Here is a 13,612-nt window from a genome sequence, read left to right as displayed (position 1 = left end):
ATGGGGCACAAGGTACCGAGCTGAAAAACATGCAGCAAAATCAATATCTGGGAGAACAAATAAATAGTAACACAAAAAGCTGTGAGGTTTTGAGGTCTCTTTCCATGGGTTAAGCGCTTAAAGGGGCATCTGATTTGTTTGAGTTAATCTTAGGTGATGTTTTTGGGTGACAGAGCAGCTGCTTCAGAGTACCCCAAGGAGAAAAGTCCACAGAAAAAGTTTTTTACTACTTTTTTGTAAATGAAGTTGAGAGGAATGTGATTTATATAACTATTAAAACGACTGCTTGGTTTCATTTTTTGTGATAACTGAGGCATAACTAGAGAGCAGGAACTTAAAAATATTGATGGGCTAACACATATCCTAAGGAATAACGTGCATTATTTTCCATACCATTTCACTAATGAAGTACACATGGATGTGCTTAAAGATATGGCAGTCACAGTCAATGAGCAGGGATGTGCTCATAGGAGGTAATAAAGAGGCAACATAATATACAGTGATGATACAGATATATCATATGTATGGCACTGAGGCATATAAGGTATATATATTTATAGACAGATATATTTACAAATATATATATATATGCTGTTCTCTTGTAATTTGCTTTCTACAGGTAGTCTTGTTTCCAGCTAGGAAATACATTTTAATAGTTATTTGATTTGGGCTTATCTAGAAGACAGAACTGCTGAGTATGCACTCTGCCTCTTGCTATGCCAGAACATTAAGATGCAGTATTTATTTATTCAGGTGTAATTTTATACATGATTTCCCATTCTGTATTTCAGATTGTCAGTGGGTATCTTGTGCATTACTTTACACCCCATGAAATGCCAGTGTTTCCCAAAAAGATCATCTTTGTTATAGATCAAAGTGGCTCCATGGCAGGCAGAAAAATTGAGCAGGTAATGGATCACAAAGCACTGACCCCTGCTTCATTGGTCACACACTTCTCAAGTAAGGCTCTTAAATGTAAGTTAACAGATGAGTGTGTTTATTTAAGCACTTTTTAATAGCTTTAGACATGTGTGTATTTCCCATGTCATAAGTGTGGTAAATGCTCCCAAAAGAATACTCCAGCATTGCCTTTGCCATACAATACAATGTAATTAATCCCAGCAGGCTAAACCCCTAAATCCCCATCTCTCTGAAGGATTACTTCCTGCAGAAAATATTAAACAATTCTGCAGGGCCCCTGCAGATGAAGTGGACTGATTTCTTTGGACAGTTATCCTGTTTAGGTGAGTGCCTGTTTTCTTATTACGGGCACAGATATCAGTTGTGCCCTGCTGACTGCCACGAGTGTGCTGGGTAGAGCCGAAAGGCTGCCAGAAGAGAGCGTCTCCATGATTATTTTGTTGACAGATGGCCAGCCCACTTCTGGTCAGTGAGAACTAGCATCAGTCTTCTCTCTCCTTCATTTTTATCTTTTACGCTTGCATCCCAGATGTTGATAGACGTAGCCTGTTTCAGAAGAGCTTTGGTATGAACAGGCTGGGCTGTCACTGGATCTGTGTTGTAGAGAGGGTGATGATGAGATGGTGCTGGCAAGGGCTGTAAAAAGCGATGGCAGAGCCTGCCTGCCCACAGCTACGTGTCCTTTAGCTGGGAGTTGTTTTGCTAAATACCGTAGGCTTCCCAGTTTATAAACTCAAGGGAATTATTTGATATAATACTCCAGGCATGGCTGAAACGTGAAAGTAAAATGCTTAGAGCTGAAACACCGATATTTTGCATTTATTATGTATGGTCCCATTCGAAAGGTATTGCTTGTATTTCTGCACCCTCCTCTTATTTTTTTCATCTTTTCCATGTCTAACTCTTAACTAGTGATCAGCTATGATAACACAAACAAGAGGGTTGAGACAGAAATGTTGGGTTAAGTAAATGGTACCTGCCAATGCAGTGGCACAAGCATCACTTGTTCTGAACAGTTTATCTAAGTTTTGTGTGGCACCAGCATCTCTCCAAGGCCAGCAATATTAGTTCAGCTGTAAGTCCACTAATAAGATCAGTCTGCCTTTCATGTCGTGTGATCTGCACTGCTTTATTTGCTTGTGGGTTTTTTTTGCTTAATAAAACTCAGCTCACAGTGCTGCCTGCTTAGTACAGCAGCAGAGAGTCTCAAACATCCCCGAGCATATCGCATACCCACAAGCAGGCTAGAAATCAGGCTGGGGCGGAGTGGCAGGCAAATTGTGGCATACACTGTCTTCCTTGGCAAAGCAGGCTGAAAGGGGTCAAACGGAGCTGCTTCCATGACATTGGTACAGGAGGCAGCGGCAGTTCCTGCCTGGAAGTGCTGATAGAGCAGCTCTCAGTACAGAGCCATCAGCAGCTCCTCAAATGGGGTAAGACGATGGTGTGAAAATCTTTTCCCTTTATCATGCAGAGAGCCTGGGAGGAAGCACGGCTTAATTAATTTGCAGTTTGTCTGAATTACACCGTTAACCATTCTTCTCTGAATTCACGGACATAATTTTTATGGATGGTGCTTGTCTTCTCAAGCTTGATCAAGTGTTTCCACTCCTTGTGCTGTTAACTTGTATTGTGTGTGTGTGCGTCCCTTTTTGTCCTAAAAACCTCCTCTGGCCCTGTAATCTTGTAGGATATTTTGCTCTTAGCCATGACAACATGAGTAGAAGTTAGGAAAAGTCATTAAGGGGGAGAATCAGGTTCTGGCACTTCAAATGCAGAGTGGTGCTTTCATCTCCAAATCAATTAATGGACTTCTGTCCCGTATATTATTAATATTTTATTCTGAATTCTTTTAAAAATACTTTTAGGCAGAAATTTCCATTAAATGCTGCTAGCTTTTTGTACTTTAAAAAAAACCCCCAAAACCAAACAAAACAAAACCCCAGAGGTATTTTTTTGTTTCAGTTACAGGAGAGAGTAATGTGGAAGTAATTCAAGAAAACCTTCAGGAAGCAGTCAATGGGAAATAAGCTCTTTTCTGCCTTGGCTTCAGTTTTGATGTCCGTTATAAGTTCCTGGAGAAGATGGCCCTAAGTAATGGGGGAATAGCACGTCGTATATATGAAAACGCTGGTGCAGCCCTGCAGCTACAGGTCAGAACTAAGGAATGTGCCAGAAAAGCCATCTACCAACGACAGTTTGTCTAGTCTAACAGCAAAGCCACAGACTTTCTGAGATGAAGAGTTGGATTTGAGTTTATCTGTTAATTCTGGGGAGGGAGAAGGGCGATTCTGGGGTATCTGAGGGTTTGTACCCTAACCATGACTCAAAGCTGAAGTTCTCCTCACATCAGCTGCATTTGGACAAATCTGGAAACTCACACATTTTTGTACCTCTGCAAAAAGACAAATTGTCCAGGGAAGGTGATGGTGCAAAAACTGCTTGGGTCCTACTTCAAACCACTTGAAGTACCACCATTGGAAGTTGTTTGTTATGCTTTCTGTAAAAATCAGCAGGTAGTTTGAGGCACCCACAGGCAATCTGGCTCTGCAGTGCCACCAGCCTGGATCTTTCCTGTTCATCTGGAGAAGGGTTATAACTTTGGGGAAATTCTCCTCTTTGGGAAGCCACTTCTACCTGTTTTGGCTGAGTGTGCAAAGACTGGATTTCCTTAACGCCAGCCTCAGTCCAGAAAGAGAAATATTAATCCTCAACATTAGCCAAGTTTAAAAAAATTAGATGTGAAAAGTGGCTAAAGCAAAACACTGAACTGGGTGGGATGGAGTTAATAGGGATGCTGCTTGGGTACTTGGATTACCATGGGAAATACACTTCACATGGCATTGCCAGCCTGGCTGGAGAAGGTGTGCTGAACCTTGGGAAGAATCTTTATTTTTTTCCCCTAGGTCTGCAGCAGTCTTGTACTGCTGAAGAAAAAGCTTTGCTTCCTTATTTTTAGGGGAGTTTTAGACATTCAACGTATTGCTTTGCATAACTTTGCAGTCATTCACGCGCTCGCTCTCTCTCTGCTTCTCTTTAGGGCTTTTATCAAGAGGTGGCTACCTCACTATTAATGAAAATTGAAATGCAGTATCCAGAAAATGCCACTGAGGGATTAACCAAGAACAATTTCAAGCTTTTTTTTGAAGGATCCAAACTTATCGTATCTGGAAAAATCAGCAATGAGCTTGATCTCTTGCCAGTTGAAATTAAAGCTCAGTCCGTAAGTGTTTAGTTTACTAACTGTGAAAACCATAGCTCCATTCTGTCTCTTATGGTGCTGTTGATGGGGTTGCAATCACGACGAGAAAAACTGATCTACGCAGTTGCAGATAAGCAGGCACTTCTTTATTTGCAGCGCTGGGGAGACACAGAGGGTGGCCCCTCAAAGGTGTGTTCCAACGCCCATACAATTTCACAGCCTATTTATTCATTTCCTAACAACAGCAAAATCATTCGAGCATGCATAAAATGATCACCTTTTACTATACCCCTCACCCTGATTGGTTCCCCGCTATCACCCCGCATAAGACATTGAACTACCCCCATATGATTTTTGACATAGAGAGAAAAGAAAAGTTATGGCCCATTCTTCTTATACCCGTCCTAAGCACCTGTGTACACATCTCCTACCATGGTCCATTCTTCTTAACTTTGTAGAGGTCAAAGTGTTCTTTTAGCTCTACCGCTTAACACAAAAGCCTACTTTAGCCAGCTAAAATTTCTTATGCCTGTAACAGTGCAATAGGAGACTTCAGGAAGTCTTTTGTGTGCGGCGTATGTTCTCTACACTTGGGCCTTCAGCTGTTTTCCCATTTTAGGAAAATAGTTGAGAATTAAAACAATTTTCCCCTCCTGAATTTGCAGTAAAAGAAAAACCTTGAAGTACATCCACAAAGAAGCAAAGGATTAATTTTAATCCTTTCAAAACCATAATAATTCGGCCTTTCAAGCGTTTTTAGGAAACTGGTTTGTATTTTTAGAATGAAGAAAAAAAATCTGAATTATTCATCTCAAAAATGCTGAAATTGAACAATTTCATTGCCTCCTTTTTTCAACATTGTTTTGAGTCAAGAAACATATATCCAAAATATATGTTGCTTTGGTAGTTTGGAGTTGCATTTTCCAATGGGAAAGGACAAAGCTGAAGGACAAAAAGGGCACTTTGGTACTGAAAGATGTTCTTTTAAGTCTAATGATGTGGCTGTAGAAGTCTGGAACTGTTCTTTTGATGGTCTCCCACTTCAGCATGCTCGTGACTTGACTCTTAAAGAAGGAGCAGACAACAAAGAGAGGAGCAAGTATTTCAAAATCAAAGTTACGTCTTTGGAAATTTCATAGAGAGACTGTGGGCTTCCTTAACCATTCAGCAGCTTCTAGAAAAATCATAAGCTCTTTTAATGTTTCGTATTAGAAATTTCTAACTTCTTGAAACACAAATTCCTTAGTCACAAATCATGCTACTAGAAAACACAAAGAAACAGAAATATATCTGCAGATAATGTTACAAACGTGCTACACTGGAAGAACACTACAGTGCTGTATGAGGAACATGAGGTGCCTTTCAGTTTATGATAGTGCTGTTTCATTAACTGTCTGTGTGCATATGTATGTGTGTGTATGCATATCAAAACAGTATAAAATATTTTTCATTATGTACTATGAAATAGATTTTAATTGCATGGTTTGAGTTGAGCTGCTGTTACTTATCAAGAAATATTGTCTGTAGAAAAGTGAATGGCAATAGCTAGTAAAAAGAACAATAAGTATGTCCATAAGACATTTCATAGATCGTGTATCTATTATTTTTATATATTTGAACCATATACAGGCTCTACTGTTGCAAACAATTAAGCATCTCCATAATTTCAAGCATGTGAACAACTGAGTTATCTCAATAAGACTATTTACCCTTCAACAACAAAATACCTGTTAAGATACAGCTAACATGAAAAAGAATGTGAAGATGACCAGCTCATAGCCTCTGTATGCTATTTCTTCATCATTAGCACAGACTTTAGTATTTCAGCGCACAAAAATGATCAGAAAACCTTGGAGGCACAAGCCTTAGAGCTGTCTCTGCAGTGCAGCTTCATCACACTACTCACCTCCATGGTGCTCACCAACCCTGCTGGCCAGCAGCGGGCAGAGCTGGCAAACAAACCCCCGAAGCTGGTAAGTGGGGCATGAACAGCCCCTGAAAACGCTGCTGCTATTGATGATTTGTTGTTGACTTGCAGTATGGATTTATTTTATAGTGATGTGATGTGGTAACAAGCAGCATCAGAGGCAGGATTTCAGGGATTAGCTTCCTTTCAAAATAAAACATACCGGATTTTTTCTTTTAAAGGTGAAATGGGCACTACTACTGAAATAGAAAATAATTTGGTTTTACACATTAACGAAAGGTAATTCAGCAGCTGTTACTCAGCATGCCTGCCACTGTAAAGGGATTCTGCACTTTTCCCTGTAGCATTGAAGTGGAAAAATGAAGGCAGGGGAGGAATTGCTAGGTGTCAACAGCAGAAAAGTTCATCACCTGAAGCTCAGCACCCACTTGTCCCAGCTTTCTGGTTTGCACATGTGTAAAGTCTTTCAGTGTTGACTGTATGATGCTAATCTGTCCCTCTTCCTCCTGTTAGACAACGAGAAGCTCAGCAGATTTGCAGTAGGAGGGAAATGTTTTCTTCTTTTCCAGTAGCATATTTCCATAATGGTCTCTAATGAAAGAAAAAAATCAAAACAGCTCATGGTGGTTGTTCTATAGAGGGAAGAATCAGAGCTATGGAGAAATATGTGAAGCTAAATACAAGCGATGAACTTCCAAGGTCCGTGCGGGGTTTGGGTGGATAACAGGGTCAAAGGGAGAAAATCTTCCATTCAGAAAGTCTCAAAGGCCAGAGTTGTCTTTGCTTATGAGGAAAAGTAGTTCTTCAAGTGAATGGTGCTAATGATGTTTTCTGCTTCTTCCTACCACATGCGAAGCATCTATCAGAAAAGGAAGCTCAATATATTTTGCAATTACCTGTCGGGATGATTTAGGTGGTTTTTCTTCTCTTTTTGGACATAATAGATCTGTTTGAACTTTAATTTTAAACTTCCAACATTATTAACCATCATAATACCAGTGCTTTTATAGGTGAAGAGCCCTGGTTTTGCTCTAGTTCTTCCACAGAAGTGTGTTGAGGGAATTATAATGCTGCCCCACTGTCTGAAGGTTACATGTTTCAAAGTGGCATTTGGGAGTTTAATAGCAGAAAGCTCCCTGAGCAGAAGCCACGGCCCAGCGACCATCCTGCCCTCCTCAGGGGCATGCGAAGGCTCGGCAGGGCCACTTCCCTCAAGGCTCCCTTGGCTGCAAGAGGAAAACAGTTGGAGCCACTTTGCAGCATGACCTCTTTTCGTAGCTGAGCCCTGTTGTCGGTGTGATGGTCAGGCAGGCACGGCTGCTTGAGGGCACTGGAATGTCCCCACTGGAACTGGGGTTGGTGCCCGCCAGAGCATTGCTGAGCACCGTTGCTCTCCGTCGTGATGGACCAGCACGGCTGGAGCAGCCAGGGAGACAAAGGAGCAAACAGGGTGGCTGGGCTACTGGGACCAGGGGAGGTTTTGACGTGCTCTTTTGAGTGTTGCAGTATCTCATGTTGGGCTCATCTGATTTGTAACAGCTCTTGTCTGGGGCTGCAGCACTGCAGAGGGGCCGTGCTGTGGGGGCCTGTGCTGGTCTGGAGCTCCACAGGGAGCTGGTGCCTTTGCAGCTCCTCCCATGCCCAGTGCCCTCATACTTGGGACTTGTTACTGCAGCTGGTTTACTTTGGGAAGGGAAGGCAGATGCAGCTGGGGAATTAGAGATTTGATGTTCGAAGCATTCCCATGAGGTATGTAATACAATCATGAATAAAACACAGATACTCTCTTTTCTTTTTCCAGATGCTTCTAGACTGAGGAGTAGATCACCTTCTGGTAAGTGCTTGTCCTTTCTTTTTATTCAGAATAATTTGATAAAGTTCATTTCATATGTAGGTTCATAGCAATATTATTTTAATAAATAGATTTTGATTGCGGATGCCCACTTGATGCAGTTTAGTTTTTATATGTATTTCAGTCCACAGATATTTGATAATGAACTATAAACTTTTGAAAACAATCTTGGTCCCTTCTCAGAAATAAAAAAATATTACACTTCCTGAAAATAAATGTGAAAGATGTGGAAAAGCACGTATTAGTAAGGTGAAGGAAGTGGGTGTAAAACAAGCTAAACAAATTTACTAGGCCTGGGGTTTGCTGCAGGAAGCCAGTGGTGGGATACAGCCATCTGCATGGTGCAAACGCCTGTCCTGTGAGGAGGAAATCTGAGGGCACTGCAGAAACCAAGCACGGTGTCGACATGAGCTCCATAGTGCAGAGCAGAGGTGCTGGCTGCTGCCTGCATAGAATCCACATGCTTGCACTCATGGCTGTATCCAAAAAAAAGTGGGCACTGAGCAGGAGGGATTCCTTGGTTTAAAGGGTGGGGAGATCCAAGGCATGGCCCCAGAGCAACGAAACATTGGGAAAACGTTTTATTCCAGGTTGATGGTGCTCTAAGCCCCAGTCTGGCAGTGACACAATGCTGTCACCAGTAGGTAGTTATTCAGTCGTGTGTGAGAGGAGCTGGGGTGAGCGTGCTGGGTTCAGTGCTGCATAGCAGCCGTTTAAAACACAGCTCTGAACCCTCCCACAGCACAGGCCGAGCATGCCCCAGTGACATGGTTGATCTTAACAGAAATAGGCACTGGACATTGGGCATTTTTTTCCCCATTGGGACAGCTTGTTGTAAGCAAAGCTCTCTCTAGAAGTCAGCAAAGAGCTCTGCTAAAAAGGCTTCTGTCACAGCATTCTTCCTGGTTAATGAGCCAACTTAGAGAAAAAAGTTTCATTAAACTCTTCTTGCTAACTTTAAATATTTCAGTTTTCAGGCTAAAAGAGAAAATCAGAGCACTGCCTCTTGGTAAGTATTACATACACCAGTCCCATTTTAATAATTAATATAACTGTTTTCATACAATCATTTTTTCTGACTGCATCACCTCTATGAAAACCCTTTACCTCTTCTTACGAACCTTGGGTGATGCTTTCCCAAAAAATGAAAAATATCCCCATGCCCCATGAGAAAGCCTCTCTGGCTTGGAGATACAACCATCAACAGAAATACGGCACAACAGAGCTCCAGCCTCGTTTTTTAACGGGCTCATTGTCCTTAATAAACTCTAAGTTTAAAAATCCATTGTTTTCATTTGTATCAAGATGCTGTGTCTGGGTCTGCTTTTCCATAATTATTACTGTGTTGATTTATAGAGTGGGTTATAGAATTCCATTCTATAAAAGCTATAGCTAGTATTGTAGGAATAAACTGTTCCAGTAATTTTGCTGTGCCTATCCAGAGGGCACAGGCTAGATTTTCCTTTGAACGCTAACGTTTTTCTTCTGGATTTTCAGCCAACGAATATCCACAGCTTCTCTTGCAATTACCCGAACAAAATGAAATAATCTGTTTCAATACTAATGGAAACCCACAGCCCTCTCACACCTGCTGTCAGATCTGGAGCAAGGTGAGCGAGCCAGCTTACGCCTGACACCAAGCACAGGGAGAGTCCCTTTGGTCTGTGGGAGCAGTTGGTGTCTCGGGAAGGAAAGGGCCATGTCGGACCTGCTGCCGTGCAGTGCCAGAGAGGCTGTCGTTAATTTTTCCTTTCTGTTAGGCAATATTAACTTTCACCGTGCAACAGCTGAGGGCACTTCTCACAGGTCTGGTTGTGGGTCACCTCCTTCTCCTCCTGTGTCACATGCGTGGCCTGGAGGCTTTTCCCCTGCCCAGCCTTTGGGGGCTTCTGAGGATGCAGAGACCTTAAAACCTATGGTTCCCATCCAGAGTACTGTGCCTCCCAAAACTGATTTGAGACCCTGAAGTTGTTTCAGCAACAAAGCTGAAGCAGCTTTATTAAGATCCCTTGTATCTTAAAGGTGCAGTCACTGAACAAGTTTGTGCCATTAAAGGACTCACTGTGATGGGGAAACTTGGAGACAGAATAAGGCACTTTGTGCAGTTTGACATTAACTATGTGAATCCTCCTGTGCAAACCCACGTCTCCACAAATGGGATCCTCCTAAGCCTCAATAATGAGAGCACTCAGCTACCGTGGACAGAGTCGGCCAGCTCCACATCCAGGAGTAAGGGTCACCCCATCCTTTCCCAAATTTGAGAACGTGTTACATCTCTTTTTTCATCCAGGCCTCTGCTTTCACATTTGCTTTTGTTCGGTTTGATTTTAATTCTCCACACCCGTGTAATAAAATCAAAACAACTGCATCCCCAGCCTGCCTTTCTGCTTCAGTATCAGAGGCAGAACGTTTACCTTCCACAGAGAAGGACCCACAGCAGCCCTTGCAGTGTGTTGTGCTGGCTGCTGCCAGGCACTTCGTGTTCCTCCAGCCGCAGAGCGCGTACTGCAAAGTGATGGCTTTGACATTTACTGTCTCTTTTATACATCAGTTGGCTCCACGCAGGCTGAAGTTTTATTTCTCCTCGGTTTTAGCAATAACTCACATCTGGGCAGCTGACATTTTTTATGGGAAGGCATGAAGTGCTTGAATATCTGTCTGTAACCAAGTGCCCACTGTTGGAGAAAGGGTATTTTAAATGTAGACTTCATTTGTCGGGCTAATTAGAGCAGGATCCTTCGCTACCACTAAAGAGCTGGATGTAGCTCGTTCCACCGGCTTTTTTGCCTCCCAAAATAAAGCTCTGGGAGGATCTGCTGTTGGTCTGAGGTAGACAGGACACACAGCATTCCCTCCCTTGTAAGCACTTCTAGACAATAACAGAGCTCCTAAAACAACTGCTTTCAATTATTTGTGTAATGGAAGCGGAGCCAAGAGCATGCTGGATTTATGCCTCTCTTATAATTTGTCGCCTACCAAGCAGAATGGTCCTCCTGCTTCACACGGGCACCCCAGCCCTTGAACCGTAGTGCTTTGTACACCAGCGCATGTGGGTGGTTTCTGTGTGCCCTGATCTGCAGGAGAGAAACATGACAGTGGATGTTTGTGTTCTGCAAGCCCACCTGCCACCCAAATAAAATTAATGGGTTAGAAGAAAGGCAGGGTCTGAAAAAACTCGTGAAATATCCAAGAAAGAAATACTGGACTTGTTCATAAAATAGATTGAATTAGACTAGAATAAATAGATTGAATCTAGTCTAGCTTTTTTCTCATTGAAATGATGAAAAAAAATATTTTTTTTACTATCCAAGCATTTCTTGTGATGGATAAAAAGGTCTTTTCATCAGCAAGAAGTTCTTCTCTGTTCCTATATTTGCATGTAACCTGATATAGGAAATATCGGATGTGCAGCATAGAGAGAAGAGATATGCTACTTCCTATTTTCTAGCTTAAAGATAACCACCAACAGATCATGAAAAATGCAATTGCAAATAGGCAAAGGGCAATAATTAAAGTGTGTTAATTGATTAATGTCAGATAGTTAAACACGTATTCTTTCTTCATATTCTTCTGGGAAATAATGTGATACTTTTCTTCCTAGGCTCAGTGTCGCAGTTGAAAAGGAAAGGAGCGTTACAGCATCATTGTCCGATACAGTCATAGTAACAATTTCCTTTGTAAAGTGTCCAGACGTTTTTCTTGGGCTGTATTTATTGAACACTGACCGTTTTTCTGATAAAGTCAGTGGAGTTCTGGGTAAGTGCCATGATGGACTTACTTAGCAGAGAAGGATGACCTTGTAACTAGGATTCTTCAGTGATGTTTTGAGTCACGTCATAGCCTTTACTTGGATTTTACTGTCTTAGATCCTGACAAGCTCTCATGAATATCAGTGGGCAGGCAAGGCAGCTTTTTTTTTCAGGGGGTTTCTAGAGAAACGTTACATTTAATTTATTAATTTCAGACATTTAACATCACCTTTCACTGCACAGCAATCCAGACCCTACTCTGTGCTGTGGAGAGGTCTCATCCTGGAAACATAACATAGTGCTTTTCAACAAGGCTAAACAGATTATTACAGGTTTAGAAAATGAGAAAATAAGACCAAAATAATAGTTGGGCTTAACCTCAACAGTGCTGTGGAATGACATAATTTATGCAGCAAATTAATTTGATGTCAAAAATGGATTCTAAATAATGGACATAAAACTGTAACACAAGCTGGAACACAGGAGGTTCCACTTCAATTGGAGAAGAAACTTCTTCTCAGTGAGGGTGCCAGAGCACTGGCCCAGGCTGCCCAGAGAGGTTGTGGAGTCTCCTTCTCTGCAGACATTCAAAACCCGCCTGGACGCCTTCCTGTGTAACCTCATCTGGGTGTTCCTGCTCCGGCAGGGGGATTGGACTGGATGAGCTTTGGAGGTCCCTTCCAATCCCTAATGCTCTGTGATTCTGTGATTCTGTAAAGAATCAAGGCTAGAAAATAAAAGCCAGCTGGTCCTGAACATCTCGGCTCCAAAAATCCTGTTGGGACTAAAGTTGAAGTAGTTTCAAAAACTTTGCAAACGGAGAGGCTGCATATGCTAAAACCACCCCAAAAAAGAGTGAAAGCCCATCAGAGCAAGGCTGAATCGCTCTGTGAAAGAGTTAGGGGTAACAGGAGCTCACAGCTGAAACTCTGGGATTTTCTTAACTTATTAAGGGAGCTTTCCAACAGCCATGGATAAGGGTGAGCAGTGCACATTCTTGGAGATGTATTTTATCAGCTAATACCAGAGACTGAAAGAAATGGAACTAAGGGAGTGTTCATAAGAGTACACCTCTTTGGTGTAAATAATAGAAACGTGTGCTTGAATTTTTCCCCAACAGCCTGAATTTGTTGCTTGTTAAGTGATGGTGCAGGGCTCAAGGCTCATGTTTCATAGACGGGGGGAGGGAATCATAACTTGGGGCTGCAGTCTGTATAAAAAGTGCAAAATAAAGTAAGGTTCTGCTGCTTCATTGACGTGGACAAAGGGAGGGCCTTTCCTCAACTGGGTTTACCATGAAAAAGAAGTTTTACATTTCTGTTGCTTTTAGCAAGTTTCTGTGATGTGGAAGAAGTGCTGTGAGCGTGCAGTGTCTGCTCACTGTCTGTGCGTCCCCATCATCGCTGCCTTCAGCCCTAGGAGCAGAGAGGTACCAGCTGTGAGTGCACGGTGCCTCTTGGCACCAGCTGCACACGTAAGGTCTATTCTGGGCCTGCCCTCTGGCTCTTTTATCACAAATTTTTGTTGTTTTGATCTTGTTTCAGGCAATATAAGAAAAGTTACAGGCTTGAGTCAACCAGTGACCCTGTTGTGTGCTGGTCAATAGATGTAACTCCCTAGAAAAAGGTATTCTAGAAAAAAAAAACCAACTATGCAAATTATCCTCTTCCAAATATTTTTGATACATTTCTCTCATCAAGAAAACCATGCAGTTAAAGCCCTTACCTGTTAGCAGGGATGTCACAAATACTTTACCTCGAAATAATTACACTTTGAAGATGAGAGCGTGCGTACTTGTTTGTTATTTTAAAATGTTGTTGAAGATTTATGTGAATGATCTAAATAAAACTGAGATTGTCAGCTTACAGGTTGGTATGGGCACACAGACTACGGCTTCCAAATCGAAATAAGTAGTGGCATCACCCAACACAACAAATGTCATGCGCACAGTAACAGCATTC

At 42.1% G+C, this 13,612-nt stretch overlaps 1 protein-coding gene across 1 annotated transcript; it reads left to right on the top strand.

Moving 5' to 3' along the window:
* Positions 1-13,271, top strand: LOC104545316 (inter-alpha-trypsin inhibitor heavy chain H4-like). The gene is given in 17 exon segments (XM_010190422.1): positions 1-12; positions 792-908; positions 1,245-1,386; positions 2,893-3,074; positions 3,962-4,144; positions 5,170-5,212; positions 5,215-5,323; positions 5,943-6,096; positions 7,329-7,527; positions 7,852-7,884; positions 9,400-9,483; positions 9,486-9,512; positions 9,958-10,131; positions 10,296-10,404; positions 11,504-11,658; positions 12,982-13,009; positions 13,196-13,271. Coding segments are annotated over 17 exon segments (1,827 nt in total).
* Positions 13,272-13,612: the final 341 nt, after the last annotated feature.

This window comes from Mesitornis unicolor, unplaced genomic scaffold (assembly GCF_000695765.1).
Source record: "Mesitornis unicolor isolate BGI_N332 unplaced genomic scaffold, ASM69576v1 scaffold6128, whole genome shotgun sequence".
NCBI classification, from domain to species: Eukaryota; Metazoa; Chordata; class Aves; order Mesitornithiformes; family Mesitornithidae; genus Mesitornis; species Mesitornis unicolor.
This window is presented reverse-complemented; position numbering and strand designations above follow the sequence as displayed.